This window comes from Vidua macroura, chromosome 2 (genome assembly GCF_024509145.1).
Source record: "Vidua macroura isolate BioBank_ID:100142 chromosome 2, ASM2450914v1, whole genome shotgun sequence".
Classification (NCBI taxonomy): Eukaryota; Metazoa; Chordata; class Aves; order Passeriformes; family Viduidae; genus Vidua; species Vidua macroura.
The window spans coordinates 93,611,031-93,631,189 of NC_071572.1; the positions used below are offsets into that span (position 1 = coordinate 93,611,031).

Below are 20,159 nucleotides of genomic sequence, written 5' to 3' on the forward strand. Positions count from 1 at the left end.
TCAGGGCTTTAAAAGATTATGCATGTGACGTAATCTTGACATTTCCTGGCTGACTGGTGATTTCCTCGGATCAAATACCCGGAATGCTGGGGACTTGTCACCACCTCGTGCAGCTCCTATTACTTGCAGCACCCCGGGGGACACAGAAGGAGTGAGGCACAGGGTTCTGGGTCAGGGGGCAGGACCTGTACCCCTCTCCCTGTGCTCCCTCTCACTCTGGCTGGGTGAGACATGGAGCACACACCTTCCCTTTTAGAAATTCCCCTTAACTTTGAGGATTGAGGTTTAAGGATCCTGGCCACAGGTCCTACACCCAGAAGCCTTGGCAGAGAGAATAAAGCCTGCAAGAACCCTGGCAGGGACAGACCCTGAGACCTTGTAACAATATTTAATCTATTTCTTTCATTCTGTTGTAGAATGACAATTTTATAAAATTCCAAGTGACTTGCTGGAGTAGCCAAAACTAAGACCAAAAGCCAGAAAAGCCCTATAAATTTTGGGAGTCTTCTTATAATGAAGATTCCTCAAGTTTCTGCTAGTAGTGTGCTGAAACTTAAAGTTATGGGGAAAGAGAAAAAAAAAAATGCAGCAAAACATTTATTAGCATTTTGTCAAGCATTGGGACAGGCTTCCCAGGGAAGTGGTAGAGCTGCCAAACCTGGAGGTTGCAACCAGAGTGGGGACCAAGCAGGGCACAGTGGCAAACCCCCATCCCGACTTGAGATCCTCAAACATCTGCTGTAGTGGATAAAAGGAAAAAAAACACAAACTCTTCCCAGAATATTTTTTCCCCGATTTTTCCTCGATTTCCAAAGAGTATCTAAATTTGGGTTGCACAGGAGCTCTCTATTATTAATTACCCTAAAATAGGTACCAAAGAAGCAAGCACCTGTCTGGGAAGAACTCACACCATGACCAAAGACTCCAGGCAGCTCTTCCCCACCTCCTCTTCCCCACCAGGGAACCACTGGCAAATCAAGTCAGCTGAAGGCTGCACGTGCCAGGGGATCAGGGTGGTGGGAGCTGCAGGGGTCACCCTTCTGCTCCTGACCCAACAGTTTCAGGCTGGCAGTGCTTTTTGCTGTGTGTAAACAGGGAAGCTGCAGCTGAGAGGTTAATGCAATTCCCCTCTAAAAGTATTTAGAAAGGACATTTAAAAGAGTATCACCAACTACTTTAATGCAACACCAGCACAGCTTTAATAGTATTTAAAAAAATAATCATAATATTAAAAAGAATATATATTTTGTTATGATTTCCATGCAAATAGTGTAAATAATTGATAGAGGATGCTGCAGCCCTTCCAGCAGAGCCCTGCACAGCAGAAAGAGAAAGTGAAACAAAGTGCAACCTGGAAAGCCCCCGGGACGGCAGGGAGACAAGGCCAGGAGGAGCCTTTGGCAGGGCTCCTGCCTGCCCAGTGCCTGCCCCAGGCTCCCAGTCCCAGGCAAAGTCTGGGCAGAAGGTTACAGCAAGGATTAGTTAAGCAGCAGGGGTTGGGTTTGGTTTTTAGCTTAAATATATCCCATGCTCCGGCTTTTTATACTCACTTGGAGATGCATTGTGTTACTTTCAGGCTTGGGTCACTTCAATTTTATTATTGCAGGTGGCCCAAATAAATTTTCCCGAGGTTTTTCTTGTATGTTTTCTAAAGAGAACTGTAAAATGAACAGTTAAGAGGTTTGTTGGAGCTTCCCTATCAGTTTTATAATTATTCACTCCACTTCGCCTCAACCCTGACATTAAATGCATCATCCCAGTGCCAAAGAAATCAACAGTACTTACCTGACAGACGCAGATACCCAGACGCACAAACCAACTGTTTATTACAGGCATTTCAGGCAATTTGAATTGTGTCATGCATCCCTGTTTCCACCTTTCTTTCCTACATTTTGCTTCTCTAAAAAACCTTCACAAAGCTGCATGCACGTAATCTGCTTCACACAAACAACCTCCCAAGGTTAATTTATAACCAATTAACTTAAGGAGCTCAACACCTTTGCAAAGGCTGGTGTGAATGCTCAAAATGTATAGCTGGAAATCAAATACAGGTAAATCTCTGATTTGAAAAATAAATAAGGAACATGATTAGTAATCCTTTGGTGTTTGGATACCAACCCAAGTGGAAAAGGGAGCAAGGCTAATGACCACACACCCCTTTTAGGAGCAGAGCTACACACTGTGCAGTACAGTAGGTTCTCTCTGAAGCATTTTTAAAAGTCTTCTGTGGGACAAAGGAGTTGTCCTGAATTTTTATTGGTTTAAAATAAATGCAGAAAAATAGGAAAATAGGGAGTCGCCTCTGCAAAAGTCATGGACCAGTGATTAAGCACAGGGGTTATCAACTTGAATTCAAGTTTTGAGAGCACTGAACAGAGGAAAGTCCATAGAAAATACCCGGTTTGCAAGTTTACCTTTGAAAAACCACCTGTGGAGCCTCCTCTGCCTTTTGGCCTTTTTCACGAAATCAGGAGGTTTCAGTGATGAGAGATTTCTGCACGCTGTGGGCACGAGCCACTGTTCGGAGCAGCGCTCTGGAACGCGCTGTCTCCTTGTTTATATTTCAGTGCTACGCGTGATTAATCCTCCATTTCATTCATTGTCTTTTTACTTCTCTGCTACTGGGAACAGTAAATAAGAGGGAAGTTGTAACAAGAGCCTCCCTTTTATTCAGAGACCTTCTGTTTCCTGCAGGCTGGCGGCTTTGAAAAAAATCACAGCTCCATTGTGCTCCAAAGTCATGCTGAATGATTCAGATGGAAAGAAAAACCCACGTCAGAAGGAACAGGGGACTCAAAGACAAGTGTCGAGGCCAGCAGACCAGGAACATCGATCCCAGGCAGCAGCACATCCTGAGAATGTTGCACCCTGTGACAGCAGCAACATTATGGTTTATCCCTCTGTGCCAGGGGTCTGTGGAAGACAAGTGCTGCTCCTGGTACTGGGGGTGTCTCTGAGCACCCCTGGCCCCACGGGACTGGCATCGATTGCCTGGGGGTGGTGGGGCAGCAGGAAAACGCTCCAGTCCTACCTGGAGGACGCAGATCCAGCCCCCAGCAGCTGGGGGAGGTGAACTCACGCCTTCCTCCTGGAGCAGGGCTGCCAGCAGTGGAGGTCAGGCAGGGCAGGAGGAAGGGACAGGGTCACCGGCGGCAGAGGCAGGGAGGCAGAGCCCGGGGACTCCTGTGCAGAAGCAGAGCATGCAGTGATAGAGACAGTGTTGCCATCACCAAACATCTGGTGTGAATGCTCCCCAAAAATAGATCACGTCCTTCTTCCACCTCAAAGGAAACAGTGTTGGAAGGAGACTCAGATACAGCAGGGCTGGTGCAAGGAGGGGTCTTGTTCACTGTCAGCCTCCCACTGGGAGCCACTTAAACATTCCAGGATGTGACTCTGGGACCAGACATCAGTCTCAGGCAGGTTCTAAGGGATTAGTCCTGCAAAATGCCCCAACAACCCACGTGGGTGCCGAGCCTCTCAGCATCCTGGAGCAGAAACCCACCAGCACTTTCCATCGGTGGCTGGTATTGCAAAACCAATCCCTCTCTTCCCAAAAGCTGCTCTGGTGCCAAGGGGCTCAGGCTGTGATCAGCCCTCACCTGCATTTTCCTGTACCAGTTTTACATTACAGTGCTGCTTCATAGCATCTTCCTTATTGGCAGGCGTCAGGAGAAATGTGTGTCAACAAATCTGAAGCGAGCGTAAGCGCCGCTACAGTCAAGTCTGATAATAAAACATGAGTCACTGTTATTCAATCATTTACCAGCGCACGTCTTGCAAGAAAGTTCTCTCTTCTAGGAATTACCACCACACAAATTTGAGAGTTGTTTTAAAGAGCACCTTGATTTTACTTTCAACTGTGTGGCTGAGTTTTCAGAGGGCTGGTTTTTGCTATCCCTACTTGCAGCCCACCGCCCCGTGCTCCCTCTGCATCTGCATTTCAAAGCCAGGTGTGAGCCTACCAGCCCTGGCATGACCTATGTTCTGCCCAGGGCTTTTCACACTCAGTGTCTCCCCAACACCAGGAGTGAGCTGGCAGCAAGGAGAGGGCTGCTGGGACTGACCCCCCCAGTTGCCATCAATGCCCCCCACGTCATCTGTAGTGCTGCTGCACAGTGTTCCGGGGATGCGCATTTTTCCCCTGGGATGGGATGAGGAAGAGTGTGGTCAATCCCAGCATTTTGGCAAAGGAGACTTTTTCCCATAAAGATATTATTTTCATTGTTTTCTTACATTTCAGTTTGGGAAGGAGCAGGAGGGGTCAGGGATGTCATCCCAGACATTTCTTCAAAACTGTTTTTATCCTTGGTTACAAATGCCCCTGCCAAACACAGCAGCACACATCCTCGGTTTCCCCTCCATAAGCCTGATTTTTTCAATGGCTTCTTGGAAAAAGCATTTACATGGTGACCTCTTGCTGCTGTAAGATGTGAAGGGAGATGGGTCCTTTCCAGGCATTCAAGCTGTAGTGCTTGGTCCTTCCTGTTTTTACTGAGGAACTTTTGGGAGGTCAGAAATACATGAATTGAGCTTTTGCTGCCTTAATAGGTGAAAGGCTGCTGGACGCACGTGGATAAACTTCCTCTGTGCCAAATGACCACCATTTAAGTCAAACACTTTTTAACAATAGACGCAAAATTTTAAAAGGTGTAGTTAAAAAAAAACCCACATTTGCCTGTCTGTCCTCCTTGCTCTGTGCTGCTCTGCCTCTTGCTGCCTAGCTTGATCTCGAGCACTCCTGCTGCAGGGAAGGCTTGAGCTTCTGATGTGGCAGAGGTAGACTAAGCTAATTTATCACTCAAGTCTTTTATTCCATCACAGAGTGGCAAAAGGGAAGGCTCGTCTCTCTTGTGGGTCACCTCTAATAGCAATTGCTTTCAAGCAAGATGGATTTCAAAATTAGGTGCTCTTGAAGCAGAAGCCACACTGTATTTTTCAACAGCACAAAGCAGCCGTAAGAGGAATCTGACCTTCATTCTTCATAATAAATTCACTGGGGAAAAAAAAATCCATCTTTGTTTTTCAGCTTGAAGTACTGTCAAAAGAAAAGCCAGGGCACACACAACATTTACAAAATAAAAATACAGGACAACTTCAGCAAAATTATAAAAAACTCAGAGATTTACTTTTCCTGCTTTTTCTTACTCAAACATTGGAATAGTCTGACAGCTTGCCTGCAAGTACATTGTTTTGAAATAAAGGCTGGTGTTAATTTAAAGTGGATCTATACTAGGCTAAATTAAGACCACCTCAAAGTGGTTTTCAGATGTAGAGTGCAATCCAGTAGCTAAGTCTGGGAAAAAGTTTATCAATACACATCCACATTTAGGCACTCCATTGGACTTAGCACGTTTGTAAAATGTCTCTGAATGTATTTCAGGTGCTAAAATAATGTCTGCTGCAGCCTGCCAAAGGAAAATGTCACAGTTATTTTCTGCTAAAGCACCCCAAAAAGATGTGATCTGCAGAGAAGTACAGACTCGTAAGCTAAAGAATATAATGCTTGAAAATATTTGGCATTTTACTGTTATTAATAAAATGATTGGTACATTTGAGTCCTAAAAGCCTATAGCTGGTCAGCTGCCACTGGCACAGCCTGGAAATGGTGAAAATTAATCGTCTCTTGTATTAAACACTATCTTTGTATTTTGCCATGTCTCAGTTACAGACGCTGTATTGAATAACTCATTATAACCCAACACAGCACATTGCCTTTATTCCTTTAATCTCCTGTCAGGCATAGTGGGAATGTTTATTCTAACTAGCAGGTCTAACCCTTAGGCTAGCAAGAATTAGGAGAGTTTTTTTCCAAGCTCGGCTTGTCCCCCATCCAGAGAACCCAATGCTGTGGCTGCAGTCCACCTGGCTCCTCTTCTGGAGGAGTTACTGAAATCCATCTTCCCACTTTCCAGCAAGCCTAGACCCAGCTGTTACTCAGCCTTTTCTTTCAGGAGGGGCTGGTTACACTGATAAAAGCAGCTGTAGAGAGGCTGTGTCAGCAGTGCCCTAATTAAGCTGAAGAAATCAGCCACTTCACACCCCTTAGTTCAGGTTTCCAGGGGCGCTTTTGCCTGGACAGAAACATTTTGTTAAATAAGCTCAGCTTTTTGCTAGAGCTGGTGTGATCACTGAAAGCTCAGCAGGAGGGATGAACACTGTCCATACATTTAGTTAAACCAGCTTAAAATTGCAGAGCATATCTAGCATATCTAGGTGGCTGCAACTGCAGCTCCTTTCAGGACCAACTTGAGATAAACAACCATAAAAATCAGTCTGCCTTCATTTGGCATTCAAGGTATCATAATTCCCACATATTAATTCAAGTTCTCTCCAGACCAATCAATCTTTTGTTGTTGTTTAGAAAAGGAAAAGCCTTTTCTTTACCTCTACAACAAGCATTTATGTGAAGGTTAAAGCCCTAAGAGATGCTTTTGATAGTGATGTCAATGCTGTCAGTTCCCCTGTAGGGAACCACCACCTAAACAGTCGTAATTTCACTGCTCATTATCCCTCTTCTACAGCAAGAATCCACTTCTAAAGATCAAGGGGAGGCAGGTTCAAGCTGAAGTGTCAGCAGTAACTGACCTCTGACCAAGTAATCTTGGAGTGGCCAAGTCTGACCTATCAGTGAAGAGGCTCAGACAGTTTTGACAAGAGGATTATTTAACCAGTGGAGCTTGCAGGGGAACACTGCTGTGGAACAGGGAGGCCCTTTCCAGCAACAACCCTCAGCAGCTCTTCCTTAAAAAGGGCAATTAATCAACCTATGGCATTCCTCTTCACCAAAGAACACTTCCACTGTTTCAGAACAGTTTTATAGCAGACACAAGTAAAGGTTCCAGTCCCAATATCCATGTGCTGGCTCAGCAGAATTACAGGCACATACCGAGTGCTCCTGAGAAAACCACAGCCTCTCTGGAGAGCTGGGGAAGCTTTGGAGCATCTCCCACCCAACACTGGCCTCTGCAGCGAGATACAGGGGCTCTTTTCCTCAGTAAGCAGCAGTGATAATTACATTACATATCCTCTTCAGCCTTGAGCACACTCTGTTACCAATATGCTAAAGTCAAAGGCAAGGCAAAGGCCATGCCTGGCTGCCAGGGAAGCGCTTGCTACTCATCTTTTAAATTCAGCTGAATCCTCTCGGTTACCTCTGTCAACATCAAGCATCGAGAACAAAGGCACAAGATTATAGGGATCTCATTAAGTATGCTTGTTCCAAGAACAAGAAATATGTCTACTTTCCTCTGATGACCTGGGGAAACAAAAAAACCCTTCAGCACAGAAAATTTATTTGTCATCAGTTACACATTTGAATGTGTAATATCCAGTTTAAGGAGACAAAAAAGTCTGTCTGTCCTACCCTTTCTATATAGAGACCTTGCAAACAGCATCATTCTTCTGCTTGAAACAGAAAGCAGGGATGTACATATCTGAGAACACCAACACACACAAAAAGCCCCAAATCCTTAGAGTATTAAGTGAGCCATTTAACTAAGTATTTAAAACCTCTGCAATTATTAGTTTATTAGTATCATCCAGGATTTCAGATGTTCAATATTTCTCCTGAAGTTATACATAAATGCAAATTGAAATAAGAATCTGAAAGTCAAAATTGTATAACAAAACAATACTCCATCACAAAAGCGTGTAAAATTACAAGAATGCTTTTTTTTTTTTGTTTTTAAACACTGGCACTTAAGAGAACCATAATTTTGTAACCACAAAATTGCCGAATTGTCCCCCAAACTGGTAAGCAGGTATATGTGAAAATAGTTACAGCTGCCAGCACTTGAAGTTTTACTAAATATGCAAAAAACCCCTTAGCTTTGGTTTTGGAAGAGAACTGTATTTGACCAAATTAGACATTGTTGGTATACCATAAACATTTAACTTTTTAATGCAAAATTTAATAAAATGTACTTTTCCATACAACTATATTTAACTTAAAAATGGGCAAACATCAAGAGTGCGGTATAAAACCTAACAGGAAAAATACATCTTATCTCATTTTCAATTTGAGACAATATACAACTTTGTTTAAAGGGCTAAAACTAGAATTTCAAGAATACAAATATGAATTTACATAGATTTAACAAATAATAATGGTACCATTTATAGAAATCTTAGAAAGAAAAATCATTTCTTGTGGGCCCTTTGCTACCAGGAGTCTCATGGTATAAAGCCCGTGGCCATCACCTGACCTGTCACCAAAAAATAATATGGTCATTTCATGCTTTTAACTTTACACATTTTAGGTACGCTCATCACTCCCAGGTGTTCAGAGATTTACAAATATAACTTCCATTACATGGTAACAGAGTCACACGTGTAAATTTCTCTACACCAGATGGACATACACTCTTCCTATGGGTCCTTCTAGGACAAAATTTAACATTCCCTCCCTCCCCACCCCGCAAAGTATTTAGTTTCTGTAAAATTGAACTCTATACTTCTCAACTCTCCAAGACTGGTAAACTCATGCAATGCAATAGAATATTACATTTCACAAAAATCTGAACAAGTATCCATTTGCTGAGATTGAATTTTTGTTGTTTCCAGTTATGGAAGATTTTCATCATATGCCTATGTATTTCTTTTCTTACCCTATCATGATAATGCAGGGTATGCAGATCAAAGCTTTGTTTATCAGCTGGTTATATGAAAGATGAAAACTGTAATATTCCCGTGATCCCATACGGGCATTCAATAAAGCAAAAGATGAGTTCCCCTCAAAAGAAAAAAAAAAAGAGAAAAAAAAAAAGAGAAAAGAAAAAGTATGATTCTCAAGGGCACCTATTAAAAGGACAACAATACTAATAAAAAAAATTTGTATTTACTTAGAAGCATTCAGAATGTCAACAAAACAGCTGCAACTTTTTTTCTTCCTTTTTGCAATTACAGAGTGGTATTCAGTTAACAGAACAACAATTATTTTTATGATGCATCAGAGACAACTGAAGATGAGAAATGAACTACATCCCCAAATATAACTAAATTTGTGCTGTGCACCAACAAGAACCTGCTTTATAACTCCCATGCCAATTTACAACCCCCACACTGTACCAGGCAAGGTTAGTGGCCATTGAAATACCACTAAGGACAGGGCTATCTAAAGACACATTCGGTAGTGTGTTAACTATACAAAAAAAGAGACACTGTACAGTTTAAAAACAAATCTTACACAGCCTTACATTTCAATTTTTTTTTCTTTAAAAGGAGTGAGTTGTGTACAGGGGGGTTAAATGCTTTATAGACAAGAAAGAAATTGCTCTAAAAGAGACTTATTCATCATCATCATCATCTTCATCCTCCTCTTCTTCCTCCTCTTCATCATCTTCATCCTCTTCATCTTCATCCTCATCCTCCTCCTCTTCCTTCTTCTTCTTGCTTTTCTCAGCCTTGGCAACTACTTTCTTGCCTCCATCAACCTTCCCTTTGGCCCGGTACGCAGCAATATCCTTGGAGAAGAAAAGCAGGAACAATCTCTCAAAGATTTAACCAGCCAAGAGGTCTGAGCAACCTCCACAGAGCACGTGTGAAAGCAGTCACCCAGGTACCTGCCCTTTCTGTACATCCACTGGGGCAGGACCAGGACCTGCGGCTTCAGCTCTGAGGTGACCTGAAGCCAAAGAAACAAGAACCCTCTAACACAGAAATGACACTGGCATGCTGCTGCACACAGCATAAGATTCCTTATGGCTGCTAAGGAATCTCCATTGTTGGGCTTCTGGGAACAGGCTGGAAAAGCTGCTACCTCTGATGGTGAAGGCACAACTGAGCCCACTATCCCATAAGGAAATGAAGTAGGGAGACCTCTTAAGTTCCTTTTCTAGCCCTACCTTCTACAGTGCCTAAAGAAATGCACAGGAAACCCCTCGTTTGACGCACAAACCCGGGATTAGCCACCTGGAGCACATCAGAATGACCCAGCCTAACAGCTGCAATGTTATGCCTCAGCAAAGAGCAGTTAGAATGAGTTCTGCCTAACAGAAGTTTACAAAATAAAAGGTATAAGAACTTGATTAAAGGGTAGACACTGCCACCTTCTGCATGCAATAAATTTATTCCAGTCGTTTGAAATGCACAAAATTCAGTTCCTGTTACAGGGAAGTTAAAACTGTACCTGGAAGGCACAGTCATAAAAGCAGTTAAGACTTCCCAACTTTATGCCAAAACAGTAAAACCATTAGGTGGGAGAACTGATCTACAAAGCTTACGCACACCAGCTACAGAGAAACACATTCACACAAGATGGTCCAAATCTTCAAATATTCGCCATCTAATAAACACTACACCACTAATCTTACTGTTCTCTTGGACTCTCTTAAACTTAGCAGGAAATTTTGAGAAGGTATGATACCCAATAAGTCAAAGGTCAAGCAGTGAAATAGTGAAGATTACTACCCCTTAAAACTCCACATGTAAGTCTAAGAAATAAAGACATTACTACTGAAAAATAAAATAATATCTGCAAATAAAGACTAATAATTCTGTCATTTAAAAAATGTCTGAGTTGCCTTGGCTGCATGTACAAGCCATTACTATGAAGCTGTACAGAAAGTACATGAGGGGAATCTCCTAGATCTGCAACTCCTCTCTGGCACATCAACAGGGCTCCAGGGTTGCACCTTGCAGACTACAGTGCAAAAATTTTGAACTTGGATTTGTTTACCAGCAGGAGAAATACCCAGAGGAAGGTGACAGCACACAGTGGACATAGCTGCTGTATGCCAGCTATAGGTGGTTGCTGACCCCTTGTGAAGCATTGTCAGGGGATGCCAACGTGCATCCCTCCTCTTCCCCTGACTTCCACATATTGGGATGAAAATCTGCCTCTAGAAATAAAACCGCACATAGCACAGTCCCATGTGCACAACAGAATTCTACAACTCCAATTATGATGGCAAGGTTTAGCCTTAATAATTTAAATAATTGTATGACAAGCTGCTTCATATGCATAATTAACCAAATTCATTACTAGAAAGGACATAGACACAAAGTAGGTCCAGGAAAAACACATGCCTAAAACTAGCATCTCCTTTGTGTTTTGTCATTTTCTCAGGTGCATATTTTAAAAATCAGCTATGTGTATCCATTATCCTAACATTCAAGGATGCTCACCAGGATCTCCAAAATTAGGGAGAACCAACTCATTCCTTACCAGCATTACTTACTGCTACCAACTCAACTCAAATTCTGCTGTGACCTATGGATTTAGTAATCATACAGAACCCAGAGTATTTATTCAAGCACCAGTAATAGCTCAAAATTACAGACAAATGCAAATAGTTCAAGGTAAAGGACTCCAGTTTAGTGTTATGCCAACGAACCGTCTACCCCTGTATACAACGCTTTTCAACAAATCTCATGAATTATGTCATTAGCATATTATAATTTGCAACATCAGGTACCAGGGTACCCAATAAAGAAAAGAGTGTCTGAACTGAGGCTTGACCTCCCCAAAACATGTCCCTAAATGTCAGTGTTACCTTTTCGTACTTCTCCTTCAGCTTAGCAGCCTTCTTTTCATAAGGCTGTTTATCGTCTGCAGTGGTGTTGTTCCACATCTCTCCCAGTTTCTTTGCGACATCTCCAATGGACAGACCGGGATGTTCTCCTTTGATTTTTGGACGAAACTCGGAGCAAAACAAGAAAAAAGCCGAACTACAGAGGAAAAATAAGAGAAGATTATTTAAATTATAGACTCCGCTACAGCAGCAACTTTTGGGACCTTTGCTACCGTTCCTTAAGAGCATTTTGGAAAAAGCACCTAAAAGTGAGACAGACATTGATTACAATGGAAGGTATCAGAACTGAACAAGCCACTTTGGCAACTCAATGCACCTTCTTCTCTTAAGAAATGCTGCACATCTGGTCCCATTTTTGGCAGGATCCCCATATAGGCAGATTTTAGACACAGAGAAAAGCTTTAGAAATTAAACTAAGTCAATGATACTAGGGCAGCAAATGTTATATCAGAACTTTTAGAGGTGGGAGGCTGCAATATTTATTAGAAAAGTAGGACTTCCAGACCACAGCACCAGCCCAAGTAAGTACATTAGCTTGTAAAGGAACTTCCCTGCCCCTTTCAGCATCATCTCCGTTTAAAACACACACATACACACACAATAAAGTACTGGTGTCTAGTAGATGAATTTGAAGCCAGTTGTCATTATGTTGTGGCTAAAGTTTTAATTTTCCAAGCTGGTTTTGAGGAAGATCACTCCTCAAACCTGTTCTGTGCAAAAGCCTCCAATTTTAAACTGATTGCCAATCAAAAATTCTGCTCAAGTTAACAGGTGATGAGAGCAGGGCCTACAGTACTTTACTGCCATATTACACTGGAATTACCCTCTTAAGAGAAATTAGAAAAATCAGTCAGAATCACATATAGTCTATTTTTGCATCTACTTTTAAAGGCTGCCATTACTCCAACTTTGATAGTGGGACGGCCTACCTGAAAATAAAAGCTTAGCATTCATAACTAAAATTTCAACCTGTCTTTACGCCACTGGTGAGGAAGATCATATAGTCTTGTATATCTGAAGCTCCTGGATAAAATTACCATTTTATATACACATGCCAGTGTGATGGTCCCAAACAAGACCACCTAAAGCTAGGAAACTACTCACGGAGGCCTCTTCGGTGCATTTGGATCCTTGAACTTCTTTTTTGTTTCCCCCTTAGGTGGTACATAGTTTTTCATTTCTTTTTCATAACGAAGCTTGTCAGCCTTTGCCATATCTTCAAACTTCCCTTTCTCCTTAGAAGACATAGTCTGGAAGGCAATTAGAATCACAAAATACCTTAGAAGGGACACATAAGGATCAAAACAGTATTTTAAGATTCAAAAACATACCAAAGCCCATTCCAAAATTTCAGCTGGGGCAGCTAAAGGTTAAGATGAGGACAATGGATAGTCACCAGTCACTTTACAACTACACTTCATACTTACCCAAAACCTGAGCTTCTAAAGAAATAGTTTACGATCTTGAATGGTATTTCAGAAAAACAGTTATTTAAGGTTTTGTGGTTTTTTTACTTTTTAAGCAGCTATTCCTACCTTCCATCGTTCTGAGCATTTTTTTGAGAACTCTGAGAAGTTCACTGACGCATCTGGATGTTTCTTCTTGTGCTCCTCCCGACAGGTTTGCACAAAGAAGGCGTATGAAGACATTTTACCTCTCGGCTTCTTAGGATCACCTTTACCCATTTTTGCTGATTTTCTGTAATGAAGCAAATGAGACACCTTTAAAACTTGTACTTTCAACGAACCAAGGTGGGAAATAAGTCACAACCAAGGACCATGCCAAACAGGACCTGCTGGAGCAGTATTCTGAAATCATCAATGAGAAAAAGATTCTCTTCTGGAAAATTTACTGAAGATTTCTGTCATCCCTTTCTGAGGTGACCTGGATGTAAGCAACTTGAAATCTCAAAGGGCCTTCAAAACGTGCAGTTATGGTCTCCTGCAAACAAGAACTGTCCTTCCAAGCAATCTGAAGGCAAGTACTGTAGTGCAGACTGGATACCATGATTATTACCAGTGTATTAATCATATGCTAGGGAAGAATAAACGCTATTGAAAGGAGGGAACAAGTACCCAAGTATCCAGTCTCAGTGGCCTTCTGGATTGCTGATTTCTTTCTTTTTAGAGCCCATGCTTCTACCTCTTCCCTGTAGGCCCTGGGTGCTTATTTACAAAATTTATTTTTTATTATTTTCTATACCATATGTTATGACTAATCTTTATGTGTACTGCAAAAGCCTGCTCTTTGCAGGTATACCTTGAAATTCGGGAATGAAACAGCTCACTTGGTCAAATAGGTTATAACCTACCCAGTGAGAAGCACAACATTTACTTACAGCCAGCAGAGCTGTGCTCAGCAAGAGCACTATCTGGCACTTTCAGTGACTGAAAAATACCTTCCTGGGACTTTCACACCCAAGTCAGACATTTGGAGTATTTCTTCATAGCTCCCCGGAAAGTCACTTGCACCCTGACAAGCTCTGCTTTTCAGCACGAATTAAAAGAATGATAAAAAAAAAAGGCGTGAAAGTGAAAAAAAAAAGGGCAGGCGGTGCCTGCCCGTATTGCCACAGAAGCTGTGTTTCCTATCGGTTTGGCGGATAGACAGAAACAGATTTCTGCTCTGTGACTAAACACGTCCGGTTTGAAGTTTCTACCAAGTAAACAAGAGGGCTGAAGAAGCAGGAGCCGCTCCTGCCTGCCGTGGAGACGCTCCCAGCGCAGCCGGGCGCGGGGCTCGGCCGGGCCGGGGCAGAGCCCGCGGCTGCGGGGGCAGGCGGCCCCGGGGACACGGGGTGGCCGCGGGCAGGGCTCGGCACCGCGACCCCGGGGCTGGCGTTTAAAAGCCTCCTCCTTCCCGCCATTTTGGACGCTTCCCCTATGAGGGGGGCAGAGGGAAACTTCTGAAGTCCCTCAAGAGACCTGCTGGGGGTGGAAGGAAAAAAATAAAAAAAAGGAAAATTAAAAAAAAAAGAAAAAAAGAAAAAACTAGTCCCGTTATTAGGGAGAACATGTGTAAGTTTTATTCCACGTTCAGGCGAGGGCTCGCAGCGGCGAGCACATGCCCAGGAGCCGGACACCCACCGGGGTGCAGCTGCCCGCCGGCGGCGACCCCCGGCCCCGGCGTGACAAAGCGTTCTCCCTCCGCCACCCCCGTCCCCCCGCGGCGGGGGGAGCGTCCCCATGCCCGGCCCTGCCCGCTTCAGCCGCCATGAGGCGAGGCAGCCCCGGCCCGCGCTCCCTCCCTCCCTGCCGGCCGCGCCGCCGCAGCGGCGGTGTCGGCGGGAGCGGCCGCCATGGCGCAGGCTCCTGGCGGAGGAGGTCACCCGCCGCCGAGCCTCCTTCCATTTTGTGCGCCGAGGAGCAGAGCCGGCCGCTCCCCACCCCCCCGCCGCCACCACACCCCCCGCAGCCGGGCGGGGCGGTGAGCCCGGGCGGCGGGACCCCCGCCGAGAGGGGCCGCGGCGGGGCCGGGCGGCGACCCCCGCCCGCGGGGGCGGCGGTGGCAGCGCAGCCCAGGCGGCGCGGAATGGCCGCTGTGGCGTCGCCCGCTGCCGCCGCCGCACAGAGAACATGGCTCCTTCCTCTCTTCCCTTTGTGTGAGCGCGCCGCTACCCTGGCGCACACGCTCAGCCATTGCAGCCGAGGGAGGGCGGGCGGGAGACGGGGGGAGGTGGGTGGGAGCGGGGGGGGAAGAAGATGGGGGGGACCAGCGCGCTTTCAGTGCCTGCCCGAGCCCCGGCGGCGCGGTACGAGCCCCGGCAGGACCCCCCCCGCTCGCTCCCTCGCCCCGCCGAGCTGTGCGGTCCCGGAGCTGCCAGCCCCGCGCCCGGGCGAGCGGCGGCTGCCGGAGAAAAAAGTTCCCCCGAACTGCGCCCCCGCCCGCCCGAGCGCCTCCTCTGCTGCTCCGCGCCGCTCGCCTTGTTTTCTCGCTCGCGGCTGCCGTCAGCCATGTTACAGCCAGGCGGCCGCGGGGCCAGCGGCGCCCCGGCCCGCGCCCCGCTTCCCCGCGCTCCCCACCGCCCCGGCGGCGCGGCGCGGCCCGCCCGGAGCCCCCGCCGCCCCGCCGCCTGCCCCGCCGCCGCCGCGATGGCTACGGCGAGGTACCGTGTAAGCGGCTTACGGCGGGGGACGGCGCGGCCCTCGCCCCCCGCGGCGGGCGACCCCCGGCCGCTCGCCCGGCTCCCATCGCCCGCCTCTCTCCCCACCTCGCTCCTTGCCTCCCGCCGCCCCGCTCTCTCGAAGTCGCCCGCCGCCCCCGCCCCGCCCCGGCCGAGGGGCTCGCCGCCCGTGAAAGGGTCTCCCGGGCACAGCCCCGCTCGCCTTTGTGTACGGGCGTCCGAGCCGGCGCTGCCCCGCGCTCCGCGGTCATGCAGCGGCGGCGGCACGACGGCCACCGCCGGCTCACCGCCCGGCTGCGAGCGGGCGGGCGAGCGAGCGAGCGCGCCCGGCCGGCCCAGCGGCCCCCAGCGCGTACTCACCCGTGTCAGACAGAGTCGGCACGCAGCCCTCGCTCGGCCCCGAGCCCCAGAGACGCTCCCGCGGCCGCCCGCCCGGCCCCAGCGCTGGCTGGGTCGCTGTGCAGCCCGGTGCACCGCAATGGCTGAGCGCGGGATCGATACGCAGCCTCCTCACACTCGCGGCGCTGGTAACATTACTCTCTGCACAGCCCCGCGCCCATTGGCCGCCGCCAAGCCGAGCGCAGCGCCGATTGGCCCAGGCGCTCCCATTGTCCTGACCAGAGCGCGCCGCGGGTTGGGCGCGCGGCGAGACACGTCACCGAGCAGGGAAAGGGCGCGCAAATATAAAAGTGAGCGCAGGGAGCCGGGCGGCGGCGGGGCCCGCAGAGCGGCGGAGGCCGCCCGGCGCTGCGCTGCCGCCTGCGAGGGCCGCGGGCCCCGCCGCCCCCGCGGCCGCCCCCGCTGCGCCGGGGTGACCGCCGCGACCGCCCTGCGGTGAGGAGCACGGCGCCGCCGCCCCCCGCCCCTGCGGCCGCTCCGCCCCGCCGCGGAAGCCGGAGCTCAGCGGGGAGCCGAGCCGAGCCCGCGTTTCTCGGCTCCTCTTGCCCCGTTCCAGCCGGCGCACGGGGCTCCCCTCCGCCGCCACGGCGGTGTGCGCGGCTCTGCTCCCTCCCTGAGGCTGAGGCACGTTTGTTTTGTTTTCTTGTTCCTGGGTTTTTGGTTTTCTTCTTTCTTTTTCCAGAAATGGCTTCATCACCTGTATGAGCAACAGCTGGAAGATACTGGCTTTCTCCGTAACCTTCTGGGTGACAAGGAACAGTCCGCAGTGGTCGGGCAGCTCCCCCCCAGTTCTCAGCAGTGGTGCAGCGGTGGCCCGGCGCCGTCCCGGGCATCCCGGTGCAGGGGCGCGCCGAGCCACACCTCACCTGTCCTTCGCTGCTGCTCCTCCCTCCGCTTTTTTACTGTCATTTGCACCGCACGAAGCTGCTGTACAGGAGTTGTGAAAGGGAGAAATAACCCTTAACATCAGCTTCGCTGTTTACACTACTTTATTAGTACAAACAAGGCTGGGAGGAGCGCTGCTGAGAAAAGTCCAAAACCACTGCTCTGCTCCGAAAGGCAGTGTCAGCGCTTGTGCTGTAGTAACACAAACTTGAGTGAAGAGAGGTGTATATTGCTCAAAAATATTCGAGTGTAAATAGCTGACTTCAATAATTGCTTAATTATCATGCTCTCTCAAAATCTATCCATGGAGTTTTGGAAGGGTCCGTGGTCTGACACACACAGGATAGCAATTGTTTGGGAAGGCGTGGTGCTTCATGGAAGGCAAAGATCCTTCTGAACAACGACCTTAATTCTAGAATTGCCTAATTTGTGAAGTGCTGGTGAACGTATGAAGACAGTGATTCTGCAAAAATCATGCAAAATAAGTGAATCATGCAAAAACACAGTGAATCATGCAAAAATACGTGAATAATAAGGAACACTAGTGTTTCTGTCACAAGGAAAGTTTTTGTTTGTGGTTTGAGGTTTTTTTTTCTGATTTGCATTTAAACTTAAAATCTTTATATGGAACAGAGGAAAACTGTAAAAATCACTAGTATTTATGTAGTCTAAAGTTCTGTATGTGCAGAAGCTGATACCTTGCACATACAGAACTTGAAGGTTTATTCTGTGAAAACCAGACCTGAAAGGAAAGCAAAGTAATGCCTTTATTTCTTGCTCTTGTCTAGAGCTGAACCTTCAGTAAAAGGCAAGTGAGGAGAATTTGATTACGTGACATACTCCTGTAAGGGTTTTCCTTCATCTCTATCAGTTATATGCTCAGGCCTGTACAGGTTTGCATATTCCAGTGGGTTTCTTCTGCAATCCTTGATGGCAGAAATACAAAAGAACTTACTCCTCAGTTGCAGACAGTAGCGTTTTTTACAGAAGCAATATATGTTTTTTCTCTTGTTCATGCTGTGCCACATCCCTTCTGATACTTCACAAACATGCCTCCTGCAAACCTCATTGAAGTTCAAATCTGTTTTAAATTACACTCCGCTAGACAGGTGCAGTCACTGAGATCACTTAGATAACACAAAACACCTTTGACTTCTTGCACATAAGCTTTGCCCACAGAACATTTGGGTCACAAGAGCCCAGTACAACTGCTCCAGGAAAAAAAGTATGTAGCTGCAAAGGAAGTTTCAAAACCCCTGTTAAGTAATTTTCATGTTTTGCAAACTAGGGTTTACTTTGGGAAAAGACACACAGATTGGTTGTCATATTGCAAAGCAAGAATAAAACTAGGATTTCTATTAAAAACTGAATTTCTAAGATACTTGTTGTAGCTACTTATTTGGAAACCAGCAGAAATGGCTGTAAGAAGCCTTTTGGTTCAACTCCTTTTCCATGTAAGGCAAGCTGAACTTGGTTGGAAACATCACCTATACATTATCAACCTTTTTTTAAAGCATCTTTTTGTTCTCCAGTTTTCTTTAGAGGTAACAGAGGAAGGCCTCTCCAAAGACAGAACTGTTCTTAACAATGTAGTACTGAGTAGAACAGAAAGGTTTCAAATGAATGACAAAAAAAGTTTTATTAAAATTTTCCTCTCCCTTCCTATCATCCCCCATGTAGCTCACAACCAAAGACTTCTAGCAAACACAAACAAGGATGGAGAATTCCAACAAGTACAGGCCACCTGGTTGGCAGTGGAGCCTGACTGAGAAAGAGATGCAGAGATCACATTGTCCCCCATTCCCCAAAAAACTGTGAAACGTACTGGTGACACTACACCAGCAGAATTTTTGATGAAGTCACAGTATATTAAGAACCTTAGAAAGCTTCTGACCACTTTAGTGCTGTGGTTGTTGACAGAGGTGGGAAAACACACTTGCATCAATTCAAGAAGTCACAGGGTGTGGGGCAGCGCACCTCCCGGGGGCAGGAACGTGGTTCTTCTGTGCCCTCATCTTCTGCAAAATGTGTGTTCTGTGAAGGACACTGCTTACTCCCCAGTGGGATTTGGCAGGAAAGCAGATGATTTCATAGCTTGCTTTGACAACGAAGAGATTCAGTGTCGTCACAGGACCTCCAGATTTTGTCACTCTGTCCTCCCTCCCAGGGAATGAGATCATTGTTTCTTTGGGTCAAAATTACTAGACTAGTACAGTGAAAATGGCACAGTAACAACTAGCTTGTCAGTCAAATCCAAAGCTACTATTAGACTATTTTTAACAAGATCTGAAAGCCTTTTTCAATAGAAAAGTTACATTTTCAGTTCAAAATGAGAGCAAAACATCTGTGGAGACAGGGCACCTGGGCACATGACCTTCTGATGGAGCTGCTGGTAATGTAGATTGTCACTGTTGCTTTTGAACATTTCCATCCCTACAGCGGGCAGGGTTTTCGCAGTGTATTTGAAAAAAAGCCCTGGCCATATTTGCCTTTTTCCTGAGGCTGCAGTGCCAGCCTTTGCACAGCCCAGATGAACAGAATTCTCAGTTGCTTATTAGATGCAGACTTACAGTCAATCTTTTCCTCTGTTGTCTTATTTGAAATGTTCAGGAGATACACTTTAAATATTTCCTTAAAATAATTTCTGGAAGAGAAAGACTCGGTTCAAAGGAATGAGAATCATTATATCTGCAAACAGTACCAATGCATGAAACCTGATTTGCTTTATATTTCCCTCTGGATTTGCGCACATTGTATCAAGTAATCTGGGTAGGCTGCTGTCCCTCTTCTATCAGTGAGCAGGGTTTCAAGTGGCTTTTTGTCCACTCCCCATGGATGAGTGGTTGGCTGACTCAGGTGTGTAAGTGGTAACTATGGAGCAGTGGCAGACAGGCAAGGTAACCTCGGCTGACTAAAGGCAGCGGTCTGGGAGAGGCAGGAAGGGAGCAGGGATGGCACCAGTGCTGCTGCAGTGTTTTCCTCGCCAAGCTTCACGTGCGAACCAGCTGATCTTTGTTGACATGTGAGCCCTGAAGACAATTCCATCATTTCTAGAGCTGATACATTCTTAATCCAGGGTCAGTACTTACACAGTGCTTTTAGCCACAAAATAGGTAACATGAAAATTTGCACACTTTGCGTGGAATTAGCAGATGCATAGCAAAGTATCCAAGTAAACAGATTTTCATAGCACAAGCACATACCTACACTGTTCAGCT

The 20,159-nt window shown here is 46.4% G+C and overlaps 1 protein-coding gene across 2 annotated transcripts; it reads right to left on the reverse strand.

Moving 5' to 3' along the window:
- Positions 1-7,504: 7,504 nt before the first annotated feature.
- On the reverse strand, positions 7,505-16,187 carry HMGB1 (high mobility group box 1). 2 transcript variants are annotated; one of them, XM_054003479.1, is made up of 5 exons: positions 16,018-16,187; positions 13,070-13,232; positions 12,639-12,784; positions 11,496-11,670; positions 7,505-9,464 (listed from the first exon to the last, which is right to left on the reverse strand). In XM_054003479.1, exons 2-5 carry the CDS (start codon positions 13,217-13,219, stop codon positions 9,288-9,290), a joined length of 648 nt encoding a protein of 215 aa, XP_053859454.1. In that variant the 5' UTR covers positions 13,220-13,232; positions 16,018-16,187; the 3' UTR covers positions 7,505-9,287. The 2 variants fall into 2 exon arrangements, with proteins under 2 accessions (XP_053859454.1, XP_053859461.1); XM_054003486.1 differs by lacking the exon at positions 16,018-16,187 and adding an exon at positions 15,860-15,912.
- Between the last annotated feature and the right edge of the window lie 3,972 nt (positions 16,188-20,159).

Excerpts from the sequence above, each read along its gene's own strand:
- HMGB1 (XM_054003479.1), bottom strand. The coding sequence starts at position 13,219 with ATGGGTAAAGGTGATCCTAAGAAGCCGAGAGGTAAAATGTCTTCATAC. Across the intron at positions 11,671-12,638 it reads AATGCACCGAAGAGGCCTCC|TTCGGCTTTTTTCTTGTTTT; the intron begins GTGAGTAGTTTC and ends TTTCCTCTGTAG. Across the intron at positions 9,465-11,495 it reads TGAAGGAGAAGTACGAAAAG|GATATTGCTGCGTACCGGGC; the intron begins GTAACACTGACA and ends TTCTTCTCCAAG.